This window comes from Neovison vison, chromosome 9 (assembly GCF_020171115.1).
Source record: "Neovison vison isolate M4711 chromosome 9, ASM_NN_V1, whole genome shotgun sequence".
In the NCBI taxonomy this organism is placed as follows: domain Eukaryota; kingdom Metazoa; phylum Chordata; class Mammalia; order Carnivora; family Mustelidae; genus Neogale; species Neogale vison.
Genome location: NC_058099.1, coordinates 26,627,742 through 26,645,039, shown reverse-complemented (window position 1 = coordinate 26,645,039; position 17,298 = coordinate 26,627,742). Strand labels below are relative to the sequence as shown.

At 40.7% G+C, this 17,298-nt stretch overlaps 1 protein-coding gene across 5 annotated transcripts in view; it reads left to right on the top strand.

Moving 5' to 3' along the window:
- Positions 1-17,298, top strand: part of SLC44A1 (solute carrier family 44 member 1) — a 201,639-nt gene that overhangs the window by 46,748 nt on the left and 137,593 nt on the right. For 3 of the 5 annotated variants that reach the window (XM_044265219.1, XM_044265218.1, XM_044265217.1), the window contains exon 2: positions 10,539-10,628. The exons of 1 other annotated variant lie outside the window; for it this stretch is intronic. In XM_044265219.1, the coding sequence (XP_044121154.1) occupies positions 10,539-10,628 (90 nt within the window). Of the gene's footprint in view, positions 1-10,538; positions 10,629-14,661; positions 14,693-17,298 lie in introns of those variants that run through there. One more of the 5 variants, XM_044265221.1, reaches the window with a different exon arrangement.

The following is a 17,298-nucleotide window of genomic DNA, read 5'->3' as shown; positions in this document are numbered from 1 at the left end:
TGAACCTAAAAACCTCTTCATTGGCAAAGGCAATATCTAATTCTGATTTTTAAATTTTTATTTTAAAGATTTTATTTACTAATTTATTTGAGAGAGAGGGAGCATGAGCAGGGGTTGGTGCAGACGGAGAAGCAGACTTCTTGCTGATTTGGGAGCCTGACACAGGGCTCGATCCCATGACCCCAGGATCATGACCTGAGCCGAAGGCAGACGCTCAAGCGAATGAGCCACCCAGACACTTCTCTAATTCTGACTTAAAACACATTTACTCAGTTCCACCCACCCATTAACTGTGTTATAGTCGGTGTAATCTTCATATTCCTTCTCCTCAGTCAGTATAGACTTCATAAGCCAGTTCTTACTTACGGTGTCATGGAAAGAAAGCCAGATGTGAGTTAGAATCCTATGCTGAGTACCTATGACGCCTGCTTTAATACATGTTTCTAGTATAACAGGGAAACTCAGTAAGCAGTCTGGAAAACTCATTAGCAGTCTGGAAACTGGCTGTCCTGTCACAGGGAGGTGGTGCAAAGTAGAGCTTTGGTCTTTTCCGTCTCTCCTTGGTATCTTCAGGTACCGAATACGTTCTGACACTTGTGGGATGTAATAGTGGGGTGGGAACGAAGGCATAAAAATGGTACAGTCAAAAATAAATAAATAAATAAGTAAATAAATAGTAATTTCAAGTTAAAAACATTGCTCACCACTGATTCAGAAGAAAGACCGGTTCGAAATACAGTTTGAGATCGGCAGACAAGGCTTGTCTGGATAATTTTGACATGATTCATTGATGATACGGTGAAAGATGCTAGTAGCTGTGTTGCAGAGCAGGATGGCTTTGGCCTCTACCCACTAATTATCATGTGTTCATGGCAAGAAAGACAGCCACTGAGGAGTCTGATGGAGGAACATCTTTGTAGCAGGCCCACAGCTATTTATTTATTTTTAGGGCGGTCGGAGGAAGGGTGAAGACAAAAGGGAGCTATCTCCCCATGATCTTTCTATCACTGTGTAACTAAATAACTTACAGAGCAGCTCTAGTTGCCATTTCCCCCTTTTTTTCTTCAGCGGATGAATGTTTGTGATTTAGCATAAAGTTCATGAACTAAGAAAAGCAGTTGGACACAGATGCCTATATCTTTCCACTCAATGTATCTTATTACCTTTAACTGCCTGTTAAAATCATGCTTTTATTTTTACCTTTCAAATATAAATTGCCATCACCAGGCTTAGCAAATGAAACGGATTACTTATGGTAACTGTAAGTAGTTATGCACTCCAAATCCTTGAGAGAGCTTTCCCAAAGGGCAGGCAATGTCTTTCAAAATCCTATTACAGGATTTTATTTGCAGGTGCTATGAACAGAAGGCTGAAAGCCTCCCATGTTTTATTGCTGCCCAACTTCATCAGGTCTGCTCACTCTATTGAAAATTGTGGCAAAAATGATACACATCAGTTCTTTTATTCTTTTGTTACTACTCTGCACAAATAAAAGCATATTGGGGAATTTAATGAAGCAGTATGTCCTTGGAGGGAGCTTTGAAGATTTGGAGTGTGTGACTATTTGTCTTTAATACTGGAGATTTTTGTGTAAAACAGACTGGCACGAACAAAATAAAGTCCTTACAGATAGCCCAGTGTTTGCCACATGTGTAATTTAAATCAAATGGCTACCTAGTGGCAGTCACCTTGGAGATGCATTCAGGGACTACCTTACAGGCTTTCTGGATGTGCCAAAGAGCAGCCAGGACAATGAACACTGTAGCAGAGCCATTGGAACTATGGAGCCAATTTTGGAGGTGGTCTGTTTATCCAGGCAGTAGAGAGACCATGATGTTCCTCCAAAAAAAAACCCCAAAAAACAAAAACCCCAAAACCAAAAAACAACGTTGCAGGGGGATGGGGTGGGGAATTTGATTATTCAACACATTAGCAAACACACCTCAAGGAGACCTTCTGGGAATCTGTCCTGCACGAGAGGCTACATCTCAGCTTGCTTTGGCCTTCACATGCGCAGTTGGCTTTTCACTGGAATCTGGGAAAGGAGCGCAGTTGGAAAGGATGGATCCGAGCTGCAGAGATCTACGCCCACACATGGTGTCCGTGTGCTTCTCATGAGGTGGAGGCTTCAGGTTCCTGTTTTTCCTGATTTACCTGTTTAACTTTCATTGCTGCCATGTGGGAGTGTAGGCATGTGTCAATGACCTTATAAGGAGAATCTTGATTCTGCTCAAATTTCTGAACTTCTGTACCTAATTAGTAATAATGAATGCTTTTGCTATACCTCCCCATTGATCAAAACACAGAAGGATTGGGCAGCTGTAGCTGTGAACTCCTGGCCCTCAGTGTTGGAATGGATGCTGGCTTGTCCTTTCTTTGCAGGGTTAACACCGGCCTCCTGGGTTGACGCTTTGTGCTGCTTTGAATGTAGGAGAATACAGTCCCCCAGCTCACTCAGGGGAAATGACAAAGGAGCTTGTGGTCACTTAGTGCAGCCGAAATTTCCAGCTGATGCAATTCTAGATGTCTGCGACCAGACTTAGGAGTCTCACCAGTGACATCAACATGAAAATATTTGAGCAGCTTAGTAAGTACAGGGCTGCACTAATTGTGCCCAAAAAGAAGGTAAAACCACTTTTTAGTCTGAAAAGACTGGAAGGCCCGTTCCTAACTGGAGGCACCATAGAATCTTTAGTAGAAAGAAATCTTAATGGAAACAAAGCTAAGGAATGGCTGATTTTTGTATTTTTAAGCCAACTTAATGTTCTGTTTGTTTACGATTAAACACTTCTGAGTGGAGTAATTCTTATTTGGCAGTCAATATTTCCGCACCATAGAGAGCGAGAATTTTCAGTATGTTTTGGGCACAAAACAGCATTCTATTTCAGACACCAGAGGATCATTTTTCAGTGTTTGCCTCAGAATTTGCGAGGTCATTTCAACAGATCTCACTAGCGTTTACTCAGTAGTTCCACATCTCTTTTCCTGCATTACGTTTTACACATCTCTATTTTGGCATCACTTGGCGATACCATAGTAGCTAATTTGTCTTTCTCTTTTTAAACTGGAGCCCAGTGAGGATGGGGCTATCTTACTTGGCTTTGAATCTCAGGTACATTGTGTGGCACTCAGTATCGATCTGAAGAATCAACAGAATGCCTGAGAGTATTGTCTGAAAATCGAGTAACTTCTTAGTGTAATTGTGCTTTTTTTGTAGCACATTTTTCATTATTTTCGAATCATGTCTGCACAAGTCTGGCGTGTCAAGGAAAGATTCATAGCATTAGGAAATACTGTTACTAGATTAGTGTAAGAATCTTTTGGGGAAGCTTCGTACTTTCATCTTAATTAGGAGAAAGTCATACAGAGAGTAAGCACAGAGTATGAAAAGAGGCTGAAACATTCAGTCCTTGGCTGTTAGATATCACCTGGGTATCTGTCTTGTGACTTCCTGGACCCTCCTTGTCTCTGTGTTTGAGGCCTGCTTGTCTCATTTCTGGATTGTTGGTATTGCCTCTCTGATCTTTTCATTTTTTCCTAATCCTTTCTGCCCTGCCCACTTCCATGAACTAGATTCACATCTGCCAGACCTTTTCCTACCCTTGGTCCACCCTGCCTGCCCTATTTACTGCTGATGCCCTCCAGTGATACCTGATTTGACCTGACTGGTTATAACATATCATTTGTCCAAAGCTTTGTGTGTTCCTATTATCTGTAATACATTGACTCAGGAGCCATGTTTTCAATAGAAATAACGTGGACATTTAGGTCATAATATTACAGGTTTAAACAATACATATCCCTGCTATACCCCATCAGATTCATCAGATGGTTTTAGGTGCTTGGGGCTCATAGTGAATGTGGAGTCTAGGACACGGCTGCCTGGGCTAAGACTTCTGTAAGAGATACGGTGGAAGCTTTTCTTCCTTCCTCCCCCCCCCTCCCCTCCCCTCTCCTTCCCTCGCTCCCTTTCTTTCTTTCCATCTATGATGGGCAAAATGTAAGAAGGAATGTGAAGATATTAAAGATTGTTCTTCCCTATCTTTACGGATATGAATATAATAAAACATAAACATGAGGTAGAGGTCAGGGGAGTCCAGGTGGCTCAGTTGGTTAAATGTCGGACTGTTGGTTTTGGCTCAGGTCGTGATCTCAGGGTCGAAAGCTCAAGCCCGGCGTCGGGCTCTGTGCTCAGCGCAGAGTCTGCTTGATCCTCCTGCTCATGCGCACGTGCACTCTCACTCTCAAAATAAATAAATAAATCTTTAAAAGAAAAAACATAAGATGGAGGTCGGTTGTGGTCTGACTGAGAATTATTTTTTATGGTCTAGTACTAGTATTAAAAATTACAATTCCTAGATATTGACCTTGTGTAAGTAAAAAGACTATAGGGTAAATGTCCTTGTACACATATAGTCACACCCTTATCTTTTTAATGAAAAAAAAAAAACAACAACAAAACTTTAGGGCGCCTGGCTCAGTCAGTTGAGCAACTAACTCTTGGTTTCTGGTCAGGTCATGATCTCAGGGTCCTGGGATTGAGCCCTGCTTCTAGGTCTATGCTCAGGGAGTCTGCTTGTCCCCCTCTCCCTCTGCCCCTTCCCTTGCTCACATTCTCTCTCTCTCTCCCTCTCTCTCAGATAAATAAATAAAGAATTTAAAAACTTTATTATGGGAAATTTCACTCTTTAACTTTATCCATTTTGGGGAATCTTTGTTTCTTTGTGTACATTGAAATTTGTCTGGTATTTTATTCTTTCTATCTGAAGACTTTTTAAAAAACTTTTTTGTAGTTGAGGTTTGCTGTTAATAAATTCTTAAATTTTTGTTTGAAAAAATATTATGAGAAACATTTTTTTGAGGGGTATAGGATTCTGGGGTAATAGTGTTAGTTCTTTTGGCTTCTTTTTTTTTTTTTTTTAAGAGATTTTTTTTTAGAGAGAGAGAGGGCATGAGTGAGGTGGGAGAGGGACAGAGGAAGAGGGAGAAGCAGACTCCCCACTGAGCAGGAAGCCCAACATGGGACTTGATCCTGGAATGCTGAGATCATGGCCTGAGCTGAAGGCAGGTGCTTAACCAACTGAGCCACTATTGTGCCTCTATTGTGCTGGTTGTTTTTAAAAAAATTTTTCAGGGATGCCTGGGTGGCTCAGTTGGTTGGGCAGCTGCCTTCGGCTCAGGTCATGATCCTAGCGTCCTGGGATCGAGTCCCACATCAGGCTTCTTACTCGGCGGGGAGCCTGCTTCTCCCTCTGCCTCTGCCGGCCATTCTGTCTGCCTGTGCTCCCTCTCTCTCCCTCTCTCTCTCTCTCTCTCTGACAAATAAATAAATAAAATTTAAAAAAAATTTTTTTTCAGTAATCTAAAGATGTCATTGCATAGTTTTTTGCTTTGCATAGTTTTTGACAAGAAGTTTGTTTAATCTTTGTGCCCTTCCCCTGTCCACTGCCATCAAGATGATCTCTGTATTTCTGGTTTCCAACAGTTTGAATATAATATATGTAGGGTGTGTATTGTGTGTGTATGCACACACATATACCTGTGCTCGATTTATCCTGCTTGGGATTCTCTGAGCTTCTTGAATCTGTGCTTTGATTTCTTTTGTAACATTTTGTAAATATAACTATGCTAATTTTGTTATAAATTTCTTTTGTTACAATTTTTGGAAAATTCTTAGTCATTATTTCTTCTAACATTTTCTCTGTCCCATTCATCCTTCTTCTAGGATTCCAATTACACATATGTTAGACCATTTGATATTGCCCTATAGTTCTTGGATGCTTGGTTGTGGGTTTTTTTTTTTTTAAATTTTTCACTCTTTTTTTCTTTGTGTTTCCCTGTCAGTAATTTCTATTGACCTATTCTTCAGTTTATTGATTCTTTCCTCAGCTGTGTTTAGTCTATTGATGAGGCTGACAAAAGCATTCTTCATCTCGTTACCATGTTTTTTATTTTTAGCATTCCCTTAACTCTTACATTGTCCAACTCTCCACTTAAGATTGAGGTTTCAGGTTTCAGAAATAGATTTTTCAGTTATTTTCTCAGAACCTTGGTTTTCTCTTTTACAAAAGACAAAAATCAGGAATATATAATAATGACTAACAGAATTGTTTTGGGGAATCAATGTGATCCTTTGGGCTAGACCCTGCCTCTCTCTTCCCTCAGTCTCAATCACTGTCACTCAAGGCTTGCAGGGTATGATTACTTTGACCCTATTTAATTCCTAAATTATAAGATTCTGTGAAGAGGAAGGGACCTAACATTTATTGACAGCCTGTATTAATCTCATGTAGAATTTGAGAAAGGGATAAAATCACATTTTAAAAGTGGTTTTGTAGAACATTTTACTTTTGTCGGGTCTATGTGGATTTTAATTGGAAGAAACAGACAGCATTAAATCCAGTTGCCACTTGGTTAAATCTGTTAAAGAATCATTAAAATTTTTCAACTGTTGGGCTTCTTGACTCGCTTGAGAAATGTCATGGCTCATAAAACATCTCACTCTCTCTGTGCATATAGGATTTTAAATAATTGGTTTGGCTCCCAAATTTTGTGTTGTGAAGAAAAACTAATGGAGTTTTTTGCTCCTTACTGACTGGTACAAATTAAGGATATTCTCATTGGATTTGGCTTTGTAGTCCCGTACTTGGATTCAGATTCTGGTTGCACAGCTGTAAAATCTTGGGCTGATTATTTAACTTTTAAGCTTGAGTTTTTGTTGTTTTTTAATCTGTGAAATAAGGATGCCTTCACCAGCTGTTCTGAAGATATATGTAAAGAAGACATCAAGTATGTAAAGGTTTGGGTATAGTGCCTAGTTAATCATGATGAATGACTGATAGCATTAAGAATAATAGCTAAAATGATGGGGCTCCTGGGTGGCTCAGTGGGTTAAGCCTCTGCCTTTGGCTCAGGTCATGATCCCAGGGTCCTGGGATCGAGCCCCGTGTCGGGCTCTCTGCTCAGCGGGGAGCCTTCTTCCCCCTCTCTCTCTGCCTGCCTCTCTGCCTACTTGTGATCTCTCTCTGTGTCAAATAAATAAAATCTTAAAAAAAAAAAAGAATAATAGCTAAAATGAAAATATGCTGCTGTTAAGTTAAATATTAATAAATCAAAGGGGAAAGGCAAGTTTACTTTTTTTATTTCTTTTAGTTGGGGAGGTCCATCTGGTAAAAGGATATTTTAACAATAGGGAGAGGGGGAACTAAAAGTGAGTGTTGATGAATAAGAATAATAACCGAGAATGAGTGTTTACTGTGTGACAGGATCCTCAGAATAGCTCCAAGAAGTAAGCCCTCCATCCCCTGATTCTTTAATTCTTTGAGTGAGGGCGACCGCCCCCTGCTTTGTGGTTCTTCTGTTCTAATTTGTACTTCATCACTGTTTTTTATATGTAACCCCTATCCTTTTTCTACTTCTCATCCCCAGTGAAAGGTTTTTTGTTTGTTTTGTTTTGTTTTTAATATATTTGGTTAGAAGTGGCCCATAGTAAGTTGTATTGTTGAGATGTTGAATCTTTGTATGTTTCTGGTCAAGAGTGAAATCCCACTTTTTTTATGTTCTAGGTGAAAATCTAAGCATTAAAAAAAGAATGTTGGTCTAAGGTAAAACTACTGAGACAATAGTTGTGGATAAATAAACTCCTTCAGTCCAAGGCTCCCCCCCAACTCTACCCCTGACTGTTAAAATAAACAAATATCAGATTTTAAAGTAGCTGTTCCTCTGGAAATTACCTTAGAGTAAATACAGTGAATTTCAAAGAGGTGTCCAGATTCTGTGTTTGTAAGTAATTTTACTGTAATGGGGATTACTCAAAATGGAAATTATTTAATACAAAGAAACATTCTTTTTTATACTGTGAGCAACTGTCTTCCAAAACACAGACCACAATACAGGCATTCTTGAACTTGAATAATACAAGGAATAATGTCAAATTATTTTTGTAGCTTTTTTTTTTTTTTTTTTTTTTGGTCATAATAAAAATTTTCACAAAACTGTCCTCCTGATCACAGATTTTCAGAGTTGGAAGGAACCTAAAAGATCCAATCTAACTCCTTCCTGTCACCCAGAGAGAGAAAGCAATTTATCTAAAGTCATGTAGCTAGCTAATGACAGAACCAGGGAGAGAACAGAGCCCTTTATCCATTTTCCAGTGTTACATTCCTCTGGAAAAAAAACTGCCTACTCACTCTTGGTTTTTAATGCTAGTTAGAGTCTCCGGGTAAGGTTTTTCCCCATGACTCACTACTGCTCTTTTGTTTTCTTGTGTGGGTGTCTGGGAGCAAACTATCAAGGGTAGTGGGGTTTTTTTTGTTGTTGTTGAACAATTGAACAGTATAAGGCACTAAACAAGGAGAAAGCATTTATCTGGTTAGCACAAAGGGGTTCAGGAAAGAAAGGTTGAAGTTCATACTCATTGCCCTCAACATTGATAGGCAGGTATTTTATTTTATTTTAATGATTTTATTTATTTATTGGACAGAGAGGGAGATCACAAGTAGGCAGAGAGGCTGGGGGGGGAGTAGACTCCCTGCTGAGCAGGGAGCCTGATGTGGGGCTGGATCCCAGGACCCTGAGATCATGAACTGAGCCAAAGGTAAAGGCTTAACCCGCTGAGCCACCCGGATAGTGGTGCAGGATAGGCAGGTATTTTAAAGTTGAGCTTCCTAACCTGGTGTCGTTATGCAAATAGATGCATACCTCCCAAGACAAGAATGTGTACCTTTCATCCTCTTATCAAAGGGTACCTAGCTAAAACCTTTTTTTTTTTTTTTTTTTTTTTTAAATAAAGGGAGGGAAAGCTAATAAGCAAACCTGAGAACCAGTTTCTCACTCTTGCACTCCAAATGCTAATTATACTGGAGGGCTCCTATTATCTCCAGCTGCCTTCTGCTTGTGTGCCCTTTCCTGCAGATAAGCCTTCCCAGATGGCTTTCTGATCTTGTCATGGAAGCCGTTGGAGGCCACAGCCGTCTTCTTACAGCAACTTTTCCCGTAGTTTTCCCAAGACTACCATCTCTCTGCCTTTTCTGTTTATTTTTTAGCAGAGGGGGTGAGGCTCTGGGATTTTTGTTCATTAGAAAGCTAGGGGTGTTATTTCAATTACATTCTGGTAAAAGGTATTTGTAAGATGACTTGAAAACTTAAGACTCTTTGCTGTAAGAAAGAAAAATACGATCAGGATTCTAGTCAATACTTTGCAAATTCATGTTTAGGATGCTTCTAGTTCTTTAGTTAGGAGGATCACTGTTTGATCTAGAAACTCTTTAAACTTCCCAGAAACAGATTAAAGATCTGTGGATGGTAGGTAAGGAGTTACCCAGATCAGTCTGTAAAAATGTTTTAATTCAGTTTTTCCTTCCTGAATCTTATTAGATATAAAAGAAGCTACCCCTGTATAGGAATTCATTTTAATGGGCTTTCTATCTAGAAGAGGACACATGTAAAGCACATTCTATAAGTCTAGCATCTGGACAGTCAAAGGGAAAGCTACCACAAAGATTGAAGTTGGAAGAATTTGTTCTTTTTTTAAATTTTATTTATTTTAAGCAGACTCTATATCAAGCGCTAGAGCCCAACATGGGGCTTGAACTCAAAAGCCTGAGATCACAACCTGAGCTGATAACAAGAGTCAGATACTTAACCCACTGAGCCCAACAGGCACCCCTGTTTATTCATTTTAAAAAGCTCACACTGAGTACATATCTGGGACCCTCCAGTGTCATGTAGATGCCAGGAAATGAGAAGAGGTCTCTTCCCTTGGGAAGCTCATGATCTTCTGGAGACACAGCTCAACGCATTTCAATTCAGGATCCTAAATGGATAATAGAGGTAGCAAAAAAAAAAAAAAAAAAAAAAAAAAGCATTGCAGTCAGTAGTCTGCCTGGCCAGGAAGAACCGTGGGAGTTAGGGAAGACTTCCCAGAAAGGTGACACATATTCGAGTTGTATCTTAAAATGTTAAGTAAGAAACGTGTCAGGAGGGGTACCTGGGTGGCTCAGTGGGTTAAACCTCTGCCTTCGGCTCGGGTCGTGATCTCGGGGTCTTGGGATCGAGCCCCGCATCAGGCTGTCTGCTCAACAGGGAGCCTGCTCCCCCCTGCCCCCGCCTGCCTCTCTGCCTACTTGTGATCTCTGTCAAATAAATAAATAAAATCTTTTAAAAAAAGAAGAAGAAGAAGAAGAAAGAAAGAAGGAAAGAAAGAAAGAAAGAAAGAAAGAAAGAAAGAAACTTGTCAGGCAAGAAGCAAGCTAGGGGGCGCCTAGGTGGCTCAGTGGGTTAAAGCCTCTGCCTTCAGCTCAGGTCATGCTCCTAGGGTCCTGGGATCGAGTCCCGCATCAGACTCTCTGCTCAGTGGGGGAGCCTGCTTCCCCCTCTCCCTCTGCCTGCCTCTCTGCCTACTTGTGATCTCTGTCTGTCAAATAAACAAATAAAATCTTAAAAAAAAAAAAGAAGCAATCTAGGAATAAGTGGTATGTTTGTGCCTTCCTACTTTACATTTAACGCTCACCAGTGTCTTACTGTGTGTTTTCCGTTAGAGCTCTAAACGAGAATGGAAGCCGCTGGAGGACCGTAGCTGTACAGACATCCCATGGCTGCTGCTCTTTATCCTCTTCTGCGTTGGGATGGTAAGGACCCTCTCACAGATCATTAGACCCTGGCGGACTCAGTGATCCAGGGAAATGATGCGGAACTGGTCTAAAGAGGGAGCTTGTTATTTGATTTATGTTTAACTCCTTCTGAATTGCTTATGACTGGAGGTCCTAGGAGACCATTGAAGCCACTTATTTTTGTCCCATATACAATTTGTTGGTATTTGGTACCCCTTGATATATGAGATAAAATTAAGAGGATTAGAACTGTCCCCTGGACTAGATCATTTAAGAAAAACAGATCATGAGACAAATTTCTGTGAATTGTCTTGATGGAGTGTTGAGCAGAGCCCTGGCCCCTGAGTCCTGAGTACGTATCCAAACCAGTCACACAAGCCTGACTGTTTTTGCACCAGTGTGCCCCTGGGGGATTTGGTGTTCTTTTATATACAATTAGAGTTTGTGCCAGAGGATGTCTACAGTGTTTCCAAATCTGACATCTTTTAGTTCTTCCTAGAGAGGAGGCTGGCTGCTCTCTGCTTCTGCCCATACTCGGCCCCCGCTGCCTGCTGTAAAGGGTGGCATCTCTCCATTGGAGATCAGGGACTTGGTGATTTTCCACTGGGTGTTGAGGGTGGAGGAGCAGAGCCCCTGGTGCATAGTGTCGGGGGGGCTTTTTCAAATGGCACCCGAACCCTGCCTGGCAGGATTTTTGATACAGGCTTCAGGGACTGGAGAGTCACTGCAGGTGTGCTGGGCTGGGAAAAAACAGGGTGAAAACAGGGCTTAAAGCCAGCTGGAGTTAGAACAGGCTTGGAAATCCCCATCTGGTTTATTCCCCTCATTCCTTAGAAGGAAAGCATCAAACCCGGAGATGGAAATGACCATGCCAAGGCCAATTGTTAGTTCATGGGAGAACTGGTACCAGAGCCCTGCCCTCTTCATTTCCAGGACAGTGCTGTCTCCTGCCAGCCCCTTTTCCTTCCTCAGAGGGACTCTGCAGCTAGGTATTATGCTCTCTTTCTTAGTCTTTACAACTAAAACATAAATACATCTGGCAGCCTTTTTTCACAAATGTATGAGTGTTTTTAAGCCTCATTTCCTCATACCTTTTGTAGAGCTTCTTTAAGGATAATCTGATTCTGTGTCCTCTGCAACTGCTCGCCTCGTAAATGCCATTTGCAGACCACAGAACCACCCTAATCCCGACAAAAAAAGCATAATTGCAGGGACCTGTTACGCATCTGAAGAAAGAAAAAGAAAGCAGCCGACTTTAAAGAGATATAATAAAGCAGGTAAAATGAGGAAAGTTTGTTTTAAATAGACGGCTCAGTTTTATGAAACCTAAGATATTTAGAAGACATCAGAATACCCATTTCCTCACTTAGGACCTGGAAGATGTTTTTTAGGAGTCTGCTTAGTTTAGTGGAGTAGTTCCTGAAATGCAGTGTGCATGCCGAGTATGGGAAAGATTTTTTTTTTTTTTTTTTTTTGCTTACGGAATTAGCACAGCCTCTCCCTACTCCCTGAATTATTCCCGAGATGGATGGCAGCTGACCTTTCAAAATTATGTTTATAAAAACATGTACCTGCCACTCCGTGTGCTTTTGATTTTCTATGCTAAAAGAGTTCAGGAAAGTGCAGTCAATTAATGTTGACAGGTTGATTTGGGAGTGACTTAGAGTAGGAAGTTATCTGTTCACTGACACATTTTAATGCAATGGTAATTAATAGAACCTTGATTTCAGTGCCATGGCAATTAAGACCCACTATGTATACTTTTAAATGCAGGCATAGTGTTACTTGTTTTGGAATGATTTTTTTTTTTTAATGGATTAGTCTCATGCAGTTGAGCTTACCTCACATTTTGCCATGTGGGAACTGGAGAAATTTCCAAGTTCTGTTGCCATGCAGACACAGCAGTAGAACAAAGTTTTTTGTCTTCTGTGCATTTGTTTTGTATGATTTTTTAGAAGTTTTTTTTCTCTTTAGGATTTCGTTCTTTTCAAGAAACATTCATCAAACGTTTGTTGAGGTTATCCTATGCTTGATGCTTTTGTATGATTCATCTCATTAAATTCTCCCATTTACCTTATGAAATAGGTTTTCTCCCCAGCTTACAAGCAAGGTGTAGCAAGGTTAAAAATTAGCTTGTCCAAGAATAGAATATTGGTAATGTGTGGCAAAGGTAGAATAGGAACTAGAATACTAGTTCTAGTACTAGAACTAGAATACTCTTTTAACCTCATGGTGTCTGCTTCTTCTGTCATCTCGGGGCCGAATATTCAAGCCAAATCTTTATTCATCGTCCTTACTTGCAGTTCTTTGCTAATTCCTTGATACCTATCCTTTGAAGTATTTATTTATTTATGTAATGCTTTGAAATATTTTAAGACCTTGTCTCATTTCATTCATCTTCACCATTAATCTTTTTACTTACACGAATTCACTTCTTCATAAATATTTGTACCTTTATTTCCTCGCTTACGTCCAGGGTTTTTCCAGGCCCACCTTCCATGCTCACCTTCGACATTTGAACTATTATCAATATTTTGAAATCACTGGACAAAGATTTACTCTGTTCTAAAAAAAAGTTGCATGTAACATTGTACTTCTAGATTTCTGTTTTCCAGTAAGTAGCAGTCAAGTGGTTCTCATTTTGGACAAGTTGATTATCTATCAGAAGCAGCTAGAATTTAGAATACTCTTTCCTGAATCCCTCCTCTGATTCTGACTTATTCTCTGTGTTTGTGGTGTTCAGCCAGGGCTGGGATTCCTGTTTTAGGTGCCAATAAACCACTGAAGAGTTTTCTCTTCTTCTTTCATTCTTTCTTTCCTTCTTTTTTAAGAAGAGGGTGAACAGGGGAGGGGTAGATGGAGAGGGAGAGAGAAATTTAAGCAGCCTCCATACCCAGCATGGAGCCTGACACAGGGCTCAGTCTCACAACCCTGAGATCATGACCTGAGTGGAGATTAGAGTTGGACGCTTAACTGACTTGGCTACCCAGGTCCCCCAGTCACCAAAGGGTTGTGAGCAAGAAATGATGTGACCGGGTTTAGAAGGATGGCTCTGGTAACCGATGTTGTAGATGGTTTATAACACATTATAAAGAAGGCCTGCTTTGGAGGCTGATGGAATAGTCCAGGGAACATGTGGAAAACCTGAAATAGCGTCGTGATAAAGGAGAAGAGAGAGTGTCATCGATGTTGCAGACAAGGGGGAAGCAGAGTAAGGATGACTAAGAGGTTCTTGTATGAGGGTTCAGAGTAGGGTTTTTCAGATCCAATCTGACCGCAGCTTGTAAGTTCCAAACCACAGTTTCTGTGTACGTGAAGGAACAAGAATGAGATGGATAAACAAAGCACTGTGTTAGGACTCAGAAAGTCACCTGATTATACTCAGTGAAGAGCTCCTTGGTAAAAACAACTTGTAGAATGAAGTGTGGGCTGCGTGGCCCGAAGATCCTTCCCATGTTGGACAGTGTGACTCCATTCTGTTTCGCGGGAAAGAGGTATGAGTGAGAAGAGAGAAGAGATCGATCCATCTGGACCCTCTCTGCCCAGATGAGGCAGGAAAGAGGGGGCTCCTTGGCCCTGATAGGAGTGCTCACCGTGGACAGTGGTGACACCCTACCACATACTCCTGATACCGGGCCCTGCTTACAGCGGACTCAGGACTGTTCTGCATGTGACACAGAAACATTTACATTTCACAGCTCTACAATGAAGTCGCTGCTGTTGTTAACATCATTCTCATTTTACAGATAAGAAAACAGAGGCACAGGGCTATGTTAAGTAACTTGGCTAGGTTACACAGTGGCAGGATTGGACCTGGAAGAGAAGAGTTCTAGAAGGCGAGGCCTCAAGAATCGTCCTTCCTTTGTTGCCTGGAATTGGAACAAGAGAAAAGTTGTTGTTTGGAACATGGACACAGTAACCTCACCTGCCAGGAGAAAGTGGTCTCGTCAGGATTTCAGATTCTAAGCAGTTTAGCATTCTTACTTCCTCTTGTGCAGTTAGGAGGCGAGAGTAATGGCCAGAGGCATGGAGAAGGGAGACCAAGGAGTCCGCTCTACTCATACCCTTACATGTGTGGTCTGGTAAGAGATGATACTACAAAGGCAGACAGGGTAGATGGAGGAAAGGAAAGTGGCCTGGGGAAATGTGGAATGAGAAGATGAGTTCAGGAGAGGTATGGCGTGGGTAAAGATGAGCAGTGGGAAGGGCAGAGTTGGGAGTTTTGGAGAAGGCTCTGGACTAGAGCTGGGAGTAGGAGACGACATTGCATATGTTGTCCCTTCAGACCACTTTCAAGGACCTTCTTTATTTTATAGCACTAGTCTATTTCCCAGCGCATAGTGTTTCTACCTCATTAACTATTGTTGAGCATGCAGCACAAAGTGAAAGACTCAAAGACTGACTGCAGTGTTTAGTCATCTGTGTGATGGTCTGAGCTATGGTAGAATCAGAGAGTAGGAATAGCATGCCCAAAATTACCCTGAGGTTACCTGATCCAAATACCTGCCTCCTTTCTGTTAAATCTTTGTTTCGTTCCTTTTTTTTTTTTTTGAATTATGGTAAAATACACATAATGTAAAATTTGCTATTTAAACTGTTTTTAAGGTTTGAATCGATTTGCTTTTAATCCACTCTTTTTTTTTTGTATCCTCGGTCACTGTGCTGGACCCATTGCGTTTATCCTACTTCCTGCAAGTATAGTCTGAAACATTTTACTCTCTACCTACTTTTCCTTAGGGTCATAAAATTTGGGACGAGGAGAGGGCTTTATAGATTAACCTAGTTCAAGCCTCGTGACAGGTAGGGAAACCAAGTCTCAGTATTTAAAGTGACTTCCCCACAATCATAAGGATCGTTTGAGGCCATGCTGGGTTCGGTGTCTAGCATTCCTTGCCCATGTGTTTTATTTCTTTTATTCATTGTTCCGGCTGCCCGTGAAACTGAGCCTCTCTGATCTTGCTTCCTCACACCTCATTATTTTCTGATCTTTTGAGAACATGTCAGGTCTTTCAGGGTAAACTTGATGTCTTATAACTCTTTCGTCCCCTGCGTGACATCTGTTTGATTGTGCTCGATAAATGCTTATTGACAGGCCTTTCTAGGCTTCCAGTCATATTTGCTTATTGCTTCTTTCTTCTTTCTTAGAGTAATGCATCCTATTAAACTTTAGAGAGATCTGGAAGATTAGGAGAATGTTTAAATTTTTTGTTTGTTTGTATAAATATTAGCTGTGCACCAAACATTCTTACCCTGTCTGCTGAGTCCTAATAGCCTTTCAGGTCTCAGAGTTCTGCAAAGAGGAGAAACAGAAGACAAATGTTACTTTGAGGTTTGACAAATTAGTTACTAGGAGATTGACTGCCAAGCTTTGGTTGAGTTTAGGGATAGAGGTGGAGGATTAGGGATAGAGCTAAGGAGGTAGTATTTGAGGAAAAAGGGTTTGGGCATATTTTCTTGAATCCCTGGGAGAGAGCTGTAGGAGTAAGATCTTTTTTGCCCCTATTTTTATTTTGAAACATTTTCCCATATTCCTATTTCATCCCCACCTGCCACACAGGTTTTGGCTGACCCATTTTTTTTTTCTGCCCCCCCAAAACCGAAACTAAGGCCATCTGCCTTGTTCAGTTGCATGTTAAGCCTCCAGGTTTGAAATTCAAACATGCTTGTGAAATAAAGTATGTCCCTCCTTTTGACTAATAGTGAATGAATCTAAGCAAATCCTCCTCCTTACATTGAAATAATGAGCACAGTTCATTAATTAGCAAACTGTCTTTCTCCCGCTCAGGCAGTAGAGAACTTAACGAGTTTGCAAGATCTGGCTTGGGATCCATACCACCAGATGCCCTGATCTGACTTGAGTCACCTCCTGTTTGTGATTCCATTTGTCTGCTCCTCCTCTCTCTCGAAAGAGCAGTTCTGCAAGCACTTCAGTAACTCAGTCCTTTTAAGATTTTTAGCCACGGTTCTCTTCCTTACTAATAGGCTTACTTTCTCTGCCGTGATCGCTCTCTGCTATAGGCGTATAAAAGCTTTCCTCATCCCCCTTATCATTTGCTTCATTAATATGATTTCCTTCTCTTGAATGCCTCTTCCTCTCCCTGCTTAGAGCCATTAAATTATTGAGTGCATTCTGTAAAGTTTCTCTCATCCTATTTTAATTTCATGTACCATATTTTTTTCTCATATGAAACTATATTGCTTCCCACATTTGGATTTCAGAATTTTTTTTTTTTTAAAGGCGATTGTATTTTTAATTATATTTGGCCTAGTTCCCCATTCTACCACATGGGAAGTCCCTGGGATAATAGTCATGGTTTCTTCCTATCTTATTAGCTTACTTTTTTCTCCTTGCTTTCTCCCCTGCAGCTTCTCAACCTCTCTTCTCTAATGGCTTTGGAAGCTACTAAGCAACTAAGAAATTTAAGTGGCCTGTGTGAAAATACGTCAGTGTCCCATTTTACCATATATATGTAACGTTTATGGTTTATCCTCTGTCTATATCCCAGAGGGATGTGAGGTGGCTTACGATTAAATAAAGAAGAAGAAGAAGAAAACTCACATGTCCAACAGTACTGTTAAAAATAGTCAGAAAGGGAAATCAGAAACCATTTAAAGGAATCTGTAACACAAAGTACTTATCAAACATAAGAAAATTTCTATAAAAAGTGAAAGAAGAACATAACCTTTT